Below are 18,418 nucleotides of genomic sequence, written 5' to 3'. Positions count from 1 at the left end.
TGAGCTTAGAGGGTGCAGGTCCTCCATGGATTTTGATTCCTAACACTGGAGCACACAGCATGGAGAATGGTTTTGATTACTCTCTCCAAGCTCCTAGATGTTGCAAGAAAAATCTCATAGCACATAAAGGGGGAAAAAAAAAAAAAAAAAGAAAAAAAAAAAAAAGGCAAGTCTGTGCCAAAGCAGAAGGCAATTTCCAGCATGGTACTTCAGAAACTGCAAAAACCCTAGACAGAAAGCTAGCGTCCAAAGAAGATGAAGAGCTTTCAACATTTGGTTTTGAATTTGATGCAAGAGCATCCAAGTTCAATACTGAACTACTATGGCGTTTCATGCTAAGTGTACAAATGAGAAGATCCCTTTGAAATTAATTCACTTCAGAAGATTTTGAAGTGGAACTGTTGTTCCTCTGCTAAGGGAAGTCCCAAGTCACAAATTTAGTTATCTAAGGTAACTAACTTGGGGATGGGGAAAAAAAAAAAAAAGCAACATGTAGGTCCCCATAACAGTGCTGTCTTATGCAGAGGAACTGCGAAAGGTGCTGTCACAAGCAACACTTTGGGTTGGGATTGACAGCAAAGGGATCTGAGCACCCCTGTAATAGAAAGCATAAACTAAAGCAAGCATATGTTCTGGACATATTAGAAGTACGTCCTTTTCATTTACGCCTTTTCTCCTCTTACCCAAAGTATTGCTCAAGCAGATCTTAACATACTTTTTTTCTGGCTTGTATGTATTGAGTGAGGTTTCAGGACGTTGTCATTCAGCATTGTAAGAGCAAATCAGAAGTAAAGATGACTTCAAAATGAAAATTTCAGTCCTTCTATATTCAGACATTAAAGCAGCCAATTACATTTTGGTCATGATCTAAACCACCTCTTTACAACTAGAGGGATGGTTTAAAAAAAAAAAAAAAAAAAGAAGTTGAGCCCTTGCTATGATGTAGTATTAGCCAGTAAGGCCAAAATCTATTCATCTCCTACAATTACGTACCCACAAGTACTCCTTATCTACCCAGCCATTCTGAAACACTGTATGAAGAGTATCAAGCTCTACTACTGTGCACAGAGATGTTTCCTTGCACAAAGAATAAAGGTAAATCTGTATTTATTTATTTATTACCTGGGGAGTTAATACTGACAAAACAGGTACATCAGCTTCCGCTTACCAAGGGTCTGATCAAAACAAGCCCCTAGAAGTTTCCCCACAGCTTCCAGTAACTCTGCAAAGTGTCTAAGACCCAACTCATCTCAAAGAGGCATCATGTGGGAATTATTTTTTGTTTTTTAAAGCAACTGAAGTTTTGTTCCTGATCTTCAAAAAGTTGTTTTATATGAACAGTGACAGTGGCTTAAGTGCTCTCCATTTTTATTCTAAGTAATGCTTTTGCATAAAAACCAGACTTCTCTAAGCTTCACATCTAAATTTTACAATAAGTTTGCACGCTGAATTGAACAGAAACTTCTATTTAACCCATTCTGCAAAAATTTTTGCAACAGTAGACTTCTGATTGCCTTATTAGATCTTGATCTAGTTAACTGCCAGAAACATACTTTTTTGAAAGCATCAAAAATACAGCAAGTTTCTCCAATGACTCAAAGCAATCTGACATCCTTCCTTGTGCCCAAATCTCCTACATTACTATTCATCAGCTCCTCCTTTATACCTTCATCCAGAAACACTGAAGTTTAAAGAAAAGAACACTACTAGACAGTCAAAACGTACCTCTGCAGTTAAATTTGGCGGTGTCATAATGTCTTTCAGCACATCTAAAAAGGAAAAACAGACAAGAGTTCAAGATAAGTCTCTGAGGCACTCCCAACATCTGTCACACCCTGGAGCATACAGATCAACATGTGGGAAAATCATGTATACCCACCACCTTTATGATTTAGAACTATAGCTAGAGGTTATATACAGAAAAACTGTCTTGTTGCAGATGTATAAAGCTGCTCACTAAAATATCAGTTATTTTCCTGAAAAACAATCACTTACCCAATGGTAACCGTGGTCCATTGGCATGTTTTAGTCTTTGTCACTCTCAATGGAGACATTCATGCAAGTGATACAACACACTATGACTTTTTTACACTGTAATATTAACAGCTCCAGCTGCTCAAGCAACTTTACACTCCCATGTAAACAGATAAAGAGTAGATGGCTATGACCTTCATCCAATTGACTTTGAACTCAAAACACATGTCAAGATGCCTCAACAACAACATGGGTGCTAGGGGTGACGGGGATCACAAGGACATTTCAAAGACCTAGCGCAACCTAAGCAAGCATTCTTCTTCAATTACAGGAACACAACAAGGCCACCACAGGCAACCAAAAGCACCACTGAATATTAGAATGGAGATCACTTGTATCAAGCAGAGATTGTGATACTGCTCTCCAACTTGGCGTTTGTTCTTGAAATTAGGTGAACTCAAAAGAAACCAAAAGGCCAGTCAGCCAGTTTTCCACTCACAGACCCTGGAAAATGGCACATTTCTGAAGACTTTGGAGCTGCATCAATGTCTACCTCACCACTCTGGAAGAGACTCACTCTAGCTAGCTGGTAGCACAGCAAATCATACTGTACCAGTCTTGCAGGATGACTTGCCTAGTGACAAACATCGGTAAGCAGATATAAACAATCCAATCAGTAGGGCTCTAATACAGCCAAAATGGCATGCTGTAAGGGAAAAAGCTAGGTCAGGGGTAAGCAGAAAGAAGGCAAGAAGTGGATGCCCTCCATAATTTTCCATGGAGTTGCTCTCTGCAGGAAAAATGGTGCTCCTCTACACAATGCAAGTGAAAATTCAGTTCAGAAAAGAAAACAAGAACAAACCTGCCTTGAAACAACAGGACTCCAGGTTAAAACACAATGATTGGGAGTCATTTCAGTAGACAAAACACATCTAGATCTTCTGTTCTGATTATAAACTGTACTAGGGTTCAAATACCCACATCAGTTTCAGGACTGCTATGAACTTATCTTTCCTTAGTAGGTATGTTATGACTGCAGCCTTTGGAGCCATATGGAGCTTACTTGACACTTTCAGACACACAAACTTTGACGCTCCTACTTGTATGACTGTTGCACATAACCTGGAGCCTCACACGCGCTGCACTGAGCTTTGTCCACGAGACTCATACACCAGGGACAGAGGCAGGTCTGCTGGGGTTGCACATGCACTCAGCACTCCCCCTTCTCTGGATTCCAGAGCCTTCTCGACTCTAGCCTCTGCTAGGTAGAAGTCTGGCAGTTTTTACAGCTCTGAACACATCGCTGACACTTTCTCTGGGTCAGACCTGATACGGTGCAAGTTAAGCTGGCAGATGGGACTCAAAAAAAACCCAATATCTGCACTCGAGCTTTTGAGAAGAAAGGTTAGATGCAGTAGGTACACCCAAGATGGAGTCACCACGCGTGGAGCAGCACCGGCCATGCTGGGCAAAGCCTGTTAGAAGCTAGTCAGCATCTGAACTTGGGAGGTTGAGCCTGCTAGGAAGCAAAGCAGTTAACAAAAAGCATCTTATCCAAGAAGTTTCCTTCTTCCTTTTAAAGAAACACCCAGTTCAAAGGGGTAGTAACAGATTAAAGTCTTCAAAACATAAAAAAAAAATCCACATATGGGCAAAAAAGCCTTCAAATTTTGAAGTTTGAGAGAGTATCAAGTAGAATACCATAAGGGATAAAAAAATAGTTTTGTTGATGCCAAGGATAGAAACTGAGCACAGAACATAGCCATGTCACTCTTTATGCCCTCTTATGGGAGCTGTACACAACACAGGGCAAATGCAGAGCTCCAGACACGGCTGCACAAAATATACTCCCATTTCATTATATGAAACACGTGTATCTGCAGCAGAGATCCCACCGACACACACTTTGGGGGATGCTTCCATTGCATAGCATTTAAAATGCATCTTTTTTTAAACACTATTAGACCTGTAACACAGTTAGATCTCCAGATGAAACCTGAGCATTTTGGGGGGTTTTGGGGGGATGGGGAGTGGGTTATCATAGTTCTTGTAATCCTCCTTACGATTAAAGTGAGTTTAAAACAACCCAGATCCTAAGTGCTGCCAGCCAGGCACCTTTCTGATCATAACCATGATCACATTGACAACAGGACTATAGGCTAACGAAAAGATGGCAGCCTATGTCAAAGCCCAACCCTATGAACACAGAGGTACAGAAATTATGTATATAAAATTGACATTGTTCATTACAGCTCCCTCCTTTAACTATCTGCCTGTAGGACAGTTAAAAAAAATATACTGGAGAAGATGGAGATGATTACAATAGGCCAGGTAACAATTTGGCAGTATGTGGAGTCAGGAGACGAAAGTGGAAGAACATGTTAAAATAAAGAAGAATACTGAAGAAATAGCAAAGGGTTAAAGAAACACATGAGAAAACCAACACAAACAAGAAACAAAATGAAACTGATTCCTCAAACATTCACTGGGAAGTTAAAAGCCAAGATGTGAGGACAAGGCATAAGTGACATCATTTAAGCATCAGTTCAGAAAAATTCCTCTAAATCCTTTTAAATAAAACAGCTGAATACACACATTATTATCAAATTCATATAACAGCTACCTTAAGGGAACTCAAACCCCATGACAGTGTTTGAAATAATTCTGAATATAACCACATAACTCCTCTGAACTCCCACTTCCTTCTTTTAAATGCAGACAATAGGTTGATTATTTACAAAGGATCAGCTTAATCTAAAGAGGTGCTGTTCTCCGAAATACCTGAAGGTTGCAATTTCTCCCCATCTCATGACCAAACATTGCAGTAATTCACCTAATGGCATTTATGTACTTAACGTGTGTATAAATTTTGCCCACATAAAGATAAAGAGATAACCTGGCCTCTCTACCCAGAGATATACAGTTTAAAAGCTATGCTTTCCAAGCTGTACAGTAATCACTTGAATCTTCATTTGCATCTGATCCATGTTTGGGGAGGAAGAAAACATGGGCACTTTAAAGGGACATCTTCTGCTGCAAAAGTTTTCATCTGAGGGTGAATATAGTAATTTTAGGAAGTTTCACTTGCAATTGTTTTGAACTTAGCAACAAGGAAAATTGATGGGGGGTTCTTGCACCAAAAACTGAAATGTAAAGTTTTTTTATATGAAGAACTGGAAGACAAAAACTTTTGGCATACCTGGACAAGTTCTTTGCACAGTTGAAAACACGTGTATCAGCAATGTAAATGTCAAAAGCATTTGTCTCATCACAGCTCTTCTCACTTAAAAACTTTAAAGTCGTTCCTGTGTAGGGCTGGGGATTGGTTTTTGCTTTTTTCTAAAGTAAAATGAGGTTGCTAGCATATAGCAAAGTGGAAACTTTTCAAGCACCAACTCCCTGAGGAGCTACTTGCTAAGATGCACAGAAGTCTTACTAAACTCTTACTTTCTGACCAAGCCTAGAAGTCAACACACAACAATCTATTGTTTTACCTATCACCTCTCGAGCCAATTTGAAACAAGCTCAGTATCAGGTGGCTCAGCAAACCCTGATCTTGTATGTGATACCAGAGCCACACTTCACAGAAGTTGACAGCTGAACTCAGCCCCAGGAAGCAGGAGGAAATTAAGTTATATCTGTCCTGTTCTGCTTTGCTCCCCAAACCAAGCAGAAGCTCTCAGGAGGCTTCAGGGGGGTCTAATAAAACCACAGTAGTTAAGATTTTACATGATACAGCTCTCTAGTGCTGAGCTCCAGAAGACTTCAAAGGAAGACATCCAGAAAGTTACCTCTTTAGAGAGCTGCATCTCCATGCAGAAGAAGCTATCAGCTATTCTAGGAAGCACTGTTCTTTCCACCCGTAAGTGCCACCAAGACAGCATTTATTAAAAGGCTAACATTCTGGAGAGCTTCTAAGCTGAAGAAAATAATTGTGTTACTGAACTATATGATAGGTGTCCAATTAGTTTATGCATATTTTATTTACATATTTTTGTCTGTCCCATCCTACCACAGGCTTTACAGACAACTTCAATTACTAGTATAGAATTTCTCAGCTTCTAGTATCACTTTGCTCCAAAATCAGGAAAGAGAGTTGCTTGATGTATAATCCTTCAACTAATTTAGAGGCATATTTAAATACTTGTTTTCAATGACTGACAGACTACAATGTAATGCATTGCCTGAATTTCCACACTACAGTAATTTTTCCATTAATTGCAGATATCTAGAAACATATTCGTTTAAAAAAAAAAATAAAGCCTTAACAGCTCAGAGAATCAATAAATCTTCAACTCAGGTTTCTGGGAAAAAATGAGGGGTAGGAAAACCAGGACCTACTTTTCAACATCAGCTGACATCACCAAATCATTTATACAAATGAAATTAGCCAAAGCTAACATATAAAGATGATCAAGGAATAACAACAACAACAAAAAAATGCCTTCTGTAACAAGAACAGCTTTCTGCATAACTAAATTTTCAGAGGAAAACATTACACTTACAAAAGTGAGAAACCATCACATTATCAATTGCTGCAATAGCTTTTTCAAAGGAATAAACAGTGACAGTCAAGAATAGGGAGGAAGCAAACAGAACCTGGGTACCAATACCATTCAATTAAAAAAAAAAAAAAACCAAAAAAATGAAAAAAACAGGAAAATATTCATTTGGCAATTTCTTCAGTGCAGACATTAATACATTAACAGAAAGCCTGCTGTGAATTACTTTTCACTTTTTAATCACATGGTACAAGCTCCAGATGGGCTAGATGCCAAGTCATTTAAAAGCGTTCAAGTAATATGAATACACACCAGCATTTCATTTAACCTCACTCAGCTCCACTAAATGAAGTAACAGTGCTCTCAATCAGGCTTAATTGTTTTAAGAAATGTGCAAAACATCTCTAGCTCTGCTTCAGCACAGCAACAAGCCACTTTCACTCATAAGCTATTTTTAGAACTCATTATTTTGGAAAATACATCTATAAGAGCATACTTACAGATTGTATATCTTGTAATGGTTTTTATGCTTTGAATCCAAAAACCTTAAATAGAAAAAAAAAGGCGTGTATTAATAAACATTGCAATAATGGTGACCTTAATTTGCAGCATCATTAAAGCACCATTCAGCATGTGCAGTTCTCTATTCCAAGTCCCAGCTGGCCCTGCAATGCCTCAAAGTCAAGGAGGCAGCGTGTTGCAAACCTCACTCATACAAATAATCCAGTAGTATGAATAAGACTACTTATGCAATTGAGGAGACCAGGATCCGACCTGCAACTGAAATACTTATTGTATGGACCAATCTGCACTGATTTCTAAGATACCTGCACGTCAATACATTAAGCTGAGGAAGGGTTGTTTCTTTTTAAAGCAGAAAGCATTGATTACACAAGGTATCTGTAAACACTTCCAATTTTATCATCTATGCAAAATATTTTGCCACAGTGGTATTCCCAATGAAAAAAAGCATTTAAAATAACTTTCGTATTCCAGTTAGAACAGTCAGAATAATTTATTTTAATACTACGTTTTTAAAACGGCCATTATTTGTCACTGAAATGTGAGGACAGCGCCCGATGATATTCTGGGTTCAGAAAGGAGGAGGAAGACCACTATACTTTTTCACACTCACACTTATTTAATTTTCATGCTCACTTTGTAACAAAAACTTCCCATACAAGCCTCAGAGAGCCAAACTGCAAACATGATTCATCAAAATTGCCGTGATTATATATGATGTGTCACCTGGCAATGTTCAAGAAGAAATAACATACAAATGTTTACACTTAACATCATCAACAGTGTGTATCCACACATCAGCCAGAAGGAATTTAATTAGCCATGACAGAACATGCTGTTCAAATTGAAAAGAAACACTAGCTGCTAAAATCCTGGAAAGCTCAAGCAGAAACAAGCTTTGGTTATCAGTCATAATATTCCAGAAGAACCTAGAAGAACTCTGTGGTTAAACCAATACGTTAAAATAAGAACAGATGCGAACGCTCCTTGTGCAGCACTGAGTACAAGATTCCAATTTCATCGGCAAAAATATTTCATGACTCCCACTGGCAACCCTGTTGGCAGACTTTGAGAGATTAAGGAAGATGGTGGACATGGCGATTTGTTTCAGATGTCCCCGCTTGTTTAAAACACCCTGGAGAGCAAGGAGACCTGACTCCACTTCTGCCAGTAATATCCACAAAGCTGAGTATAAGCTTTCACGCAAGTATTTTTCTAAGGACAAAATCCCATCCAAAGCCTCTCAAAGCATCAGTCACAGGAGACAGCCAGCAGTCCAGGTCGTCTTCTCATACAGTATTAGCATGAAATTTGTCAGGATATCAGCTATTCAGAAAAAGCCCACTGGCATATCCTGGCTCAACACCAGTTGCTCCGGAGCTCAAATATGTTGAATTTCTGCATAAAAAGCTCTTGGAAAAAAATTCCACAATAAAAAGATGACAGGAGCAGATGAGGACCTGCTGATTGCAACATGCAGAATGCTGCATGGTCACATTTTGTGCATTATTCTTGTTTAAAAATAGGGGGCAACAAACATGACACTGCTTTAGCATCCAGTTCCCTACAGCCACTTAATTTACATCTCTCCGTATCTTAATTTGGTTGATTACACTTTTAGGTGATCACCACTCCTTTTGATCAGAGTGGTGGACAACTTAATAATTATATAGTCATTCCTTTTCAAAAGTCTAATTTACACATATCTACATACTTAAATAATAAAATATATTTTCCTCCATACAGAAGCAACTGAAATCAATGCTGTGAATGGAAGAGGGCCTTCAAAGACTACTGCCTATTATTATTTATTTGGATTATTCCCATGTCATTTATTCCAAGTCCAGCCTTTGCCTCTATCCTACAATTTCCAAAGGTAATGGTGATGCCCACATCAACTTAATGAAAAGGTGGCTCTGACTGCTGGTAAAGAAAGATGGCTAGATAGTTCAAGTTTGTGGGACAGCCTTCAACTGTCCCAAAAGGACAGCAAAATCTTCTTCTTGTGTGCAAGCTATGTGCAATGATACGATTAGGAAACACAATTTCACGCCTCCTAACAATTCTAGCAGAGATGTACACACTCTGCAAGTTTACAACTCTGCAAATTTACAGATTGCTATGCTGAACCTCACCGATATGACTAGCTCTGGAAAAGCAACTTCTCATTACAGTGTGACAGAACAAGGTCGCTTCCGCAAGCCTGGTCAAATCCAGCCTCTGACATTTTCAGTACTATTCGTGGATAGCGAGCTTTGTCACTACAGTTAAATATGCAAAAACGAACCCCCCCTCAAACTCGTCTGAAGCTAACTGCAGCTGCACAGGGAAGTCGCTGCCTCCAGATGACTGATTCTCAGCTGAGGGTTACAATTCCTCCCAGTGTGGGAACCGAGGAGCTGCCTCAACTCATTTCTGTACTAAACCTGGATGCAAACAATTACCAGTGAAATTCAAGCAGCGCTAATTTTGCCTGCCAACAATTATGAGAAAGTTTCTGTGGCATCTCAAAGCTGGGAGCAGCACCTTCTTGCTCAGATACACCTACCTCTAACTTCCCTGCATAACCATGCCCCTTACTGCATTATCCCCTCATCCCCAAACATCAAGTCTCTTGGAGAGCTACTGAACTTATGACCTCAAATGCCCAAGATCTGAAAAGCATCTCACATGACTTAAAAAAGATCAGAACTTGGGATCCTAAAAACACTACCATTTAGCAGCTTCTGCCAAGCATTTAGTTTTTACTGCAACCTCTCACACTACATTCTCCCGGTAGGGTGTTGACTAAACAAATTACAACGATGCTCCTAAAACACTAAGTACACCTTCTGTAGTTGTAACCAGCACTTCAGAGTAGATAACACTATTTGATGTTAAAAATGACAACCTGTAGGTTTTTTTACAAAATGTGCTATAAAGCATCACCAGCAATAACAAATTTTAGCTGATTTTTCTGCTCATCCGCAATTATTGAGCACAGCCAGATGTAAAAGCCTTTAGGTATAGTGCCCTATATTTACTACTCTAAATCAAAATTAACTTATCAAGCACTTAATTTATCAATTGAAGAAAGGATATGGGCAAACATATTCTGAAATGACATCAGCTATCTGAGAAAACTCTCAATACTGTGAACAGAAGCATGGACTGACATCTTTCTAAAGCAAAGAACCTTCTTTTACTCCAACACAATTTACTGAAGTCAATTTTTCATACTAAAAAGCAGATTATGTGCATTTGAGATCAACCCAGAACAGCAGCCTGGCCTAAAATTCTTGAAAATATCATTTTCGTTGTTTCCAACATTTTTCAGGAAAGCTAACAGGGCAACATCTACAAGATGCAAAAATCTTGCCCTTTCTATGAGTCAGAATACAAAACCTTTCCTTAGCAAAACATAATGAATGCAGAAAAGGATACTTCAGATTTACAATAATAAGTTAAGGAAAAGAAAAACAAAGCCTTACCTTACTACATCATCAATGTTGTTCCGGTATACTCCTTCAAGCCTCTCTGCAGGAAAACCCATAGCAATTATGTTTGGATAAATATCTGAATATGCAAGTTATGGAAACATTTGTAAAGCATATGAAATTTCTACAATAGCATTAAATAGACATTAATCAAATGTTTAACTGTATCAAAGTCAGAGCAACAGCTCCGACCAACTCCCATATGTGAACAACTCAGCTTTATATATACAGTGCTAAGGGATCTTTTCCAAAAATAAGGCGGGGGGGGCGGGGGGGACAGGCAGAATCAGGAGAGAAACTTCTGAAAACACGGTACTTTGACCACAGCCACTATAACAGAAATCTCATTACATCTCAAACAAATAACTTATTAGAAGTCTATGCTATTGGGCAACTGATGGTTAACATCCATTAGGAAGCCAATCCACTAGAAAAGCAGAGTCAAGTAATCCACTTCTATCACACATCATCTCACTAGAATCACATAGATGCTACATACTGGTCTTTCTCTACAGTTTGAGTGGTATATTAAATCCAATAGGAAACTATTAAAACAGTCTTGTGTGACTAAATTGCAAGATGTTGCAAATTAAAACTGATGTTCAAGTCCCCAGTAATCCCGAAATAGGTATACCACACAAAACAGCAAAACAAACAAAAAAGTGCATTTCAGGCATGCAAGGCTACATGAACACTAATGTTTTTATCACTTTCTATGATTTCTACATAACAGACCACTACAGCAGCTGCTAAGGTAGCTCTGAATGCCTAAATGTAAGATATGGCATTAGATGGGAATGTACAGTTCTGAAAAGAATTGTATAACTTGTTTATTAAAAAAAACAATTCCACACTTACGGAAAAATATTCTAGTTTCTTATTCTGAACTACCTGTAATTCACTTGCCAAAAGCAACCTGATACAAAGAACTTAGGAAAAGTACCTCCTAGCAAAAACAAATTAGCTAAGGAAAAAGGCCAAATAAGAAAACTGTAAGTTTACATCTAGAGCCAATGTAGTAAAGAATTCACAGCAAATTGCTAGAAAATTACTGATATTTATTTTCCTGGTGGTATAATGATATAGGGATTTTATTTTATTTTTTTTTAAACAGAACTCAAGAAAAGAAAGTACTCCCAAGTTTTAAGCATTATTAGAAATGATAATATAGTGAAGAAGCTTCACTGAAAAGCAAAACAGAAATGAAACTAGCAGCTCAAAAACAGACCATACCCTACCGCATTAACATACTCCTCCTCAAACTAATTTTAGAAGGAGTAAGAACAAAGCATGATATGATTGAAGTTGGCCCTGCTTTAAACAAGGGGGCTGAAACAGGTGATTTCCAGAGGTCCCTTTCAACCTAAATTATTCCACAATTCTAAGAATTCTTTTTATTTTTACGGTTAAAATATAACAAAGCTTCAAAGAGTAATCATCAGACTGGAAGACATTGCAGCAGCTTCCAAGATATTAATATTCCAGTTACATGTACACAAACAAAAGCCTGGAGTAGGATACAAACTACCTTATTCCATCCTTGCAGAATTCCCATAAGCCTAAGTACTTGCAGGGAAGCAGGATGGACCAAGCTCTGCATTTAACTAGAAGACTTAAGAAAAACATTAAGAACTGAATACGTGGAAATAATGTTTTCTACTCTCAAAAAAAGAATTAGCATTTACTATGTTGTAATCCAAGTATTAATAGACATTGGTCTGCTTGGACTATTCAAAAGATGATTTATGCAGACAATAAGAAAAATATGAAACCTTTTGGGAAATCCAAATAAATATCTGTAGTTGCCTTAAATAGGGGTTCACGTCTGGTTTCCAATTTATTCTGTACTTGCCCAAACCCTCATTAAGTTGCTTAACTTTCAGAGTTTGTGATAACTTCAGATACTATCAAATCACATAAATCTTAAACTTTGAACTTCACTCTGAACATATTTTACTCTGCAAGCAGGCCACACCTCTTTGTTAAATTAACAAAAGGCACTATATAATTAGCAATGTATTTACTATTTTATCAGTTACTACTTGCCATAAGCAGAAGAAACTGGTTATAAATCATGTGCACCTGCCCTATGCCTATTAACAGTGAATTACCTGACTTTCAGCTAGCACACCCCATCACTCCCTCCTCATTCCTGATTTCAACCTGATTTCTACCTACTGCCAGTTCTAGCATTTATACTCAAAAGCAGCTCCTGAGCAGCAGGGCTATATAAATTACCATAGCAAAATAATCCAGTATATTAGCCTGCTTTCCACAGCACTTCTCCATAGAAGTGTCTTCTAGCATTCATGCTAGCAACAGGGGTAAAATAAATTAATTTTGACACACCACATCAAAACAAAACTCAGTTTCAACTATAGTATCACCCATGAGACAGATACCCAAACTTCACCAAATTACCATGTAACTTGCTCAGATTTATATTCACAATCGTGAGCTTTACTACATATTTTTTCACGTGTTTCAGCCTGCAGTTTATGCTCAGATGCTTTTCTTCTGCTGTTGGCTTTTCCTCTCCGAGAGGCTAAGAAACAAGATACTTTCCAGGATTCCCAGCTGGTGCAAGATGGAAGCGAAGCAGACAGACACCCCAAGCAAAGGGAACAGAATATCTTAACAGCAGCGTCTCCAGTTTGCAGGCTCATGGACTTGTCCAAACACCAAAGCCTCAAAACACGCAGGCAGAGAGAGATAAAAATTTCCAAAATAACCAGGGCGGTCTCACGCTTTTGGAAAGTGCGATCCCCTTTTGGCTCCCGCATCTCATGTGACCCCTCTCCCCTCCCTCGCTCCTCAAGGGCGATGCACGAGCAGTACATGCACCGCTCACATGCATTTCTTTTAAATAGGAGCAAGCCAGCAGAATTGAATGCTTAAGCTTAATGGTGCATCATCACAGGTGCCTTTTTAAACCCAGAGCTGGTACTGCAAAAGGTGTTCCACAATATGCCAGTAAGTAAAGAAAATGGAAAGAAGACTTTAGGGTGGGGGAGGGGGGAGAGTATGAATCAATTTACTGATGCTGATTCAATAAAAGTGTTGTATGCTCTGGGGGTTTGCAACCTGACAGCACAAAAACTGAAGTGTTGCTGAAAAACAAACATCCAACAGCAAGCTGGGGGGGGGGGAGGGGGGGGCTGTTTTTAGAAAAACATGATTGTTTTTTAAAGAGGCAAGCCAATTTCTCTACCACCTAAATATAAGCATCCTGAAGTACCTTACTTATTATCTCAAAGTATTACACTGGAATGCAATTCACATGCCACTGCTGACTCACTCTTCTGTCTGCAACAGATCTGGCATTAAAGGACACTGGCCACGGCAAGCAAACCACACCCTTCCACAGCACACGTGCGAGGCTCCAGGCTTCACGCGCACTGAATAAAAGCAAGCGACAACTATGACAAATGCATTCGTATTGCTGGTGAAGATCATTTTATGTCTTTTTCATATAGGCTTCTGACAACATGCTGAAGAAGCATGTTGATTTGAAACTCTTTTTTGGTTCAAGCAACTGAAGAATGCCTTTTGCTTTACGGAGCAATGCAAGATGGAAGAACAGAGTGGAAGTGCTGTTGCTGTTTGCACAGATCATCTAAATCTCTGACCAGAAATAGCAGTTTTGTCGCTTAATTGAAAAAGCTGCCATAAACCCCAAGGTCTTCCACCCTTTCCTCTCCTGCGAAAAGATGCCCTAAGATCTGTAGCAAGTGAAGGGGATGGTTCTTACTGCATCGGTATTAGCTTGCTTTTCTCCTGATGTTGAGGAATGAAACAGTCCTCCTCAGGGACAGCCTGTGACCACTGCACAGAAGGGTACAGAGCCAAGTCAGTTACGGGAGCAACCATCCACTGAGCATCATCTTCAGCAAGTTCGTCTATCACCGGCCATGCTCAATGGTTTAGAGACACTGCTTTTCACACTTCAGTTAATTTAACATTGATTTCCAAAGCTGAAATTAAGATATTCGCTACCAAGACGAGATTTCTTACAAAGGAGCTTGGAAGCTGGGCTTACATTCAAAGCAAGACTTCTGAGTCATCATCAAATTGGTAACGATACTGATAATTTTAGAAATCTGGAAGAACTGATGATTTAAAACGTGCAACAAGTTCATTACCAATTCCAAGCTTTTTTTTTTTTTTTTTAGACAGGCAAATGAAAATGGAAAAAGCCTCAGCCATTTATTGAGGCAGTTCTACAACACATGCAAAACAAAGTTAACCAAACTGTCCTAACTACCAAAATTTGAAATGGGCTTTCTAAAAAGCATAAAATAAACCCTGCCACATTTTGCCAAAGTAGCTCTTTCCTAAGAGCTACTTTTCCTAAGAAACCCATTCCCAGAAATGGTTTCAACAGTTTTTAAAGCACTTATTCCTTTCTCAATCTTGTAAACATGGAGGCTGGGATTTTAGTTAGCGATCATAATAAAAAAATAGAGACAGACTCATGATACACAACAGCAAAGCACTAAAATGCCATCCTCTACTCAAGTTCGTACTTCTTACTAACTACAAAACTTCAGCTTTCAAATGAAGATGACACTAAGCTATACCCAAGGAACCTTAAAATTAAAGAACCCAATAATTTGCTAAGTTACCAAATGCCACAACTAAAAAGCAATGCTTCGTCAATATTGAAGACATACCAAAGCAAATAATCCATATGCCACTTCAGAAACACCTTTGCTTTAACGCTGTTCGTAGATTTAACAAAACACTCTTCTTAAAGCCTAAAAGCATTCTCACATGCTAAAGATGATAGTCTTTCCAGTTGCTATGAGAAAAATCCTGTATCATTATGCAAATCAGCAGTTATAATCACTTTCAAAAATAGCTGTCTATATATTCACATTACGCCAAGATCAAATTAAAGAATATGCAATATACACTTGAAATTTTACATACATATACATATAAAAGCAAATTACTTATGTTGGTCCTGTAACTGACTCTTCTCACAAATTCAGCCTTTTTTTCTAATAATGGAAGGTGGCCAAATAAGCATACCGAAATATTTACCAATTCATAGGTTCTTAAACAGTCACAAGAAAGTTGCAAAAATAGACAGCTATAGCCTTTCCTGCAATGATCAATATTCTTAATTAATATCTAGAATGCAAGTCATTAGAATTTCTAAGTAATTTTATGAAGTCCTATTTCAAAGTATTTAATCCTTTATCTTTGCTCCGCTCATGAATGCTGCTAGAACAGAAAAACAGAAAGCAAATGACCTAATCTTCCCATTTTATAAGCATGCTAGAGCATGCAGTGCTTAAGAATTTACATATAGCTTTACTTTTTAAACTCAACACTGACAATGGATTTTAAATCAAAGCACAAATAAAAAACAACTTTAAAACTATTAGCCCTTTACAATCAAAGGCTTCAGGAAGACCTACCAGGCATTAGACTTCATCGTTCTTTAAAAAGGAAATTTGAAACAAGCTGGGTGCTCCTGAAGCTGTGAATGATGGTCACTGTTCAAGTCATGCTTTGGAGTTAAAAACTTACTGCAAAACCTGAACCTGACACCCGCAAATAAAGGACAACAGTCCATTTTTCCCTGACCCTTAGTTTCCAGCTTCCAAACATGAATCTTATTTAACAAAAAACAGATTTAAATTGGTGAATCTATGGCCTGAAAAAAGCATCACAACTGCCAGGAATGCAAATTTTCACTTCCAGTTCAGGCAAGCAAGGCATGTACTTGCTTTAATCGGCTCCTAAACAGCCCACTCCTCATTCACGCACAAGCTGCTGTCAGTTTTGCTCCACTATGCATCACCCATCACCTCCTGGCTGTGGGGAGCCACAGTGCAAAGGAAACCAGCCTCCAGCATGGGGCGGCCAAGCTGTCAACTGCTAAGTCCCATTTGATAGCAACACCGACGAGCAGAGGAACAACATGACTTTGAAGTCTCCAAAAGTGGCTTTGTTGTCTCAGTTTGTCTGCAATTTTCAGGAACTCTGACTTCAGTAACCATGCAACGTGGTCTAGCGGCACATCTGGGCCTACCAGCTGTGAAATGTTAGCATGCTAACCTCAAGCCCTTTAACTCCAGCTTAAACAAGTCTGTACAGCAATGGCAAGAAAAAAAGAACTGTTCCTGCTGTTCAACAGCTTGACAGCCTGAAGCTACAGGGGGAGTGTCACGAGAAGTGTCCACACTCCATCCTCAAACAGATTTAAGAGTCCTGACAAATGGCCAAGCTCTTATTAGTGCCATTTTCTTGACAGCATCCCTACAAAAAAAAAAAAAAAAAAACCACCAACAAAAAAAACCACCAACAAAAAAAACCACCAACAAAAAAAAACACAAAACCCACACACTCATAGGAAAATATACCCAGCCAAATCTAGAAAAGTTTCCTAGCGTATATACTGTTTAGCCTGTATACAGGCATACCTTTTGGTTTTGTTCTGTTTTTTTTAAATAGGCAGCACTTCCATTAGCCAGCATGAAATGCAAAATAAGTTTACTATTTTTCTATGAGTCTGGATAATCAGGAAGTATAGAGGAAATGAACAGGAAGAAAGTTCTTCAGAGCAAAGGAGGATTCCTTGTAGCCAGCCAGCTGCACTTGCCAACTCTACCATCTGTGCCTTAAAGAACAAGAAAAGAGACCAACTCCAATGTGGCTGAGAGAAACATTTTATGATTTAGAAGAAATGCATTTAACCCCTTAATGCTCAATATTTCAACTACAACCCCCTTTTTTTTTTTTTTTAATTTTTAATCTTTCAGCTTGTAATTTAAATGCAGCAACCTAGACAAAGAACAACAAAACTGCAGCTCCTTCGTATCCAGGAGGCAAACCTGTCCAGATGAGGTCATGGGGCTGACAACAGCTCTGGAAGGGAACTCAAATTCCTGCAGCACGAAGAAGTAAATCAGAAGATGCTTGAAGATGATACTGCCAAGTTGTCTCAGGAACCAGCTACATCCTTAACTCACTTCCATCCCCTAGCGGGGCTTTTGGACCTGCTTACTATATTGTGTTTGGGAAGTATTCCCAAAGCAAGAGTCTCTCCCTTCATCTGTAATGTGTATGAAACATGTCCTGGAGCTCTCAACCATATGGAGGCTTTGCTGAACAGCTAATAGGATCAAGATTGGAAAAAACCCACACATAACCTACATAATAAGCAGGCACCACTTTTTTTTGCAGAACACGGCGTCAACCTCATAAACCTCACAGCATAAATACAAAAAATGGTAACAGAGAAGCATGAAAGAAGATGATATCTACAAAAGAGCTTGTTCTGACAAAGACTGAGAAAAAGATGCTTTAAACTTCCATTTCAACATGGTTTGGAATCACAAAGGTAGGAAAGCATGCAGATAGTGAAGGAAACATGAGCTTGTTGTGAAGAGCTGCAAATCCCTCTAAAATAGCTGAGGATATTACAGGACATAAAAAAAAGCCACCCTTCCCATTAAGAAAAAGCCAAGGGCAAACAGCAGCATAACAAATGATGCAACAGCACACTATATTATTCACATAAAATTTGACAGAAAGAACTCTTCAGCTGAGGAGTCAAAAGACTGGGCCTCAACACTCCTTACTCAACTTCAAGTCCAGGTCTACAGCCATGAACAAAACGCTACAATCCCAGCAAGTTTCTAGAGGTGAAAACATGCAGAGGTCCAATTAAGGTGGCTTTTTGTTTCTGCTCACGCTTTGGAAGAAGCCGCATCTCGTCTTATCATACCTACCCTGGCATCCCAACTAGCTGCAGCAACACATAGCAGCCTGAGGCCAAGAGCTGCACCGGTGGCAAAGGACAACTGTACGCGTGAGGCTGAGCAGCTGTTCTCAAGGTAACAGGTCTGCTGAGTGGATCTTCTCAGTAGGAGGCAATGTATAGGAGAAGCTTGACTGTTTCATCTCAGTTTGAGATTTCCGAAGTGACAA

At 38.9% G+C, this 18,418-nt stretch overlaps 1 protein-coding gene across 4 annotated transcripts in view; it reads right to left on the bottom strand.

The window, feature by feature from the left end:
* PTEN (phosphatase and tensin homolog) overlaps window positions 1-18,418 on the bottom strand; it is a 49,384-nt gene that overhangs the window by 22,694 nt on the left and 8,272 nt on the right. For 3 of the 4 annotated variants that reach the window (XM_082309004.1, XM_082309002.1, XM_082309003.1), the window contains exons 2-4: window positions 10,469-10,553; window positions 6,977-7,021; window positions 1,726-1,769 (exon numbers count right to left, since the gene is read on the bottom strand). In XM_082309004.1, coding sequence (XP_082165130.1) covers window positions 1,726-1,769; window positions 6,977-7,021; window positions 10,469-10,553 — 174 coding nt within the window. Of the gene's footprint in view, window positions 1-1,725; window positions 1,770-6,976; window positions 7,022-10,468; window positions 10,554-18,418 lie in introns of those variants that run through there. The other variant, XM_082309005.1, reaches the window with a different exon arrangement.

This window comes from Platalea leucorodia (assembly GCF_965183815.1).
Source record: "Platalea leucorodia genome assembly, chromosome: 4".
NCBI classification, from domain to species: Eukaryota; Metazoa; Chordata; class Aves; order Pelecaniformes; family Threskiornithidae; genus Platalea; species Platalea leucorodia.
Note: the sequence above shows the minus strand (reverse complement) of the source record. Positions and strands in the feature narration are given on the sequence as shown.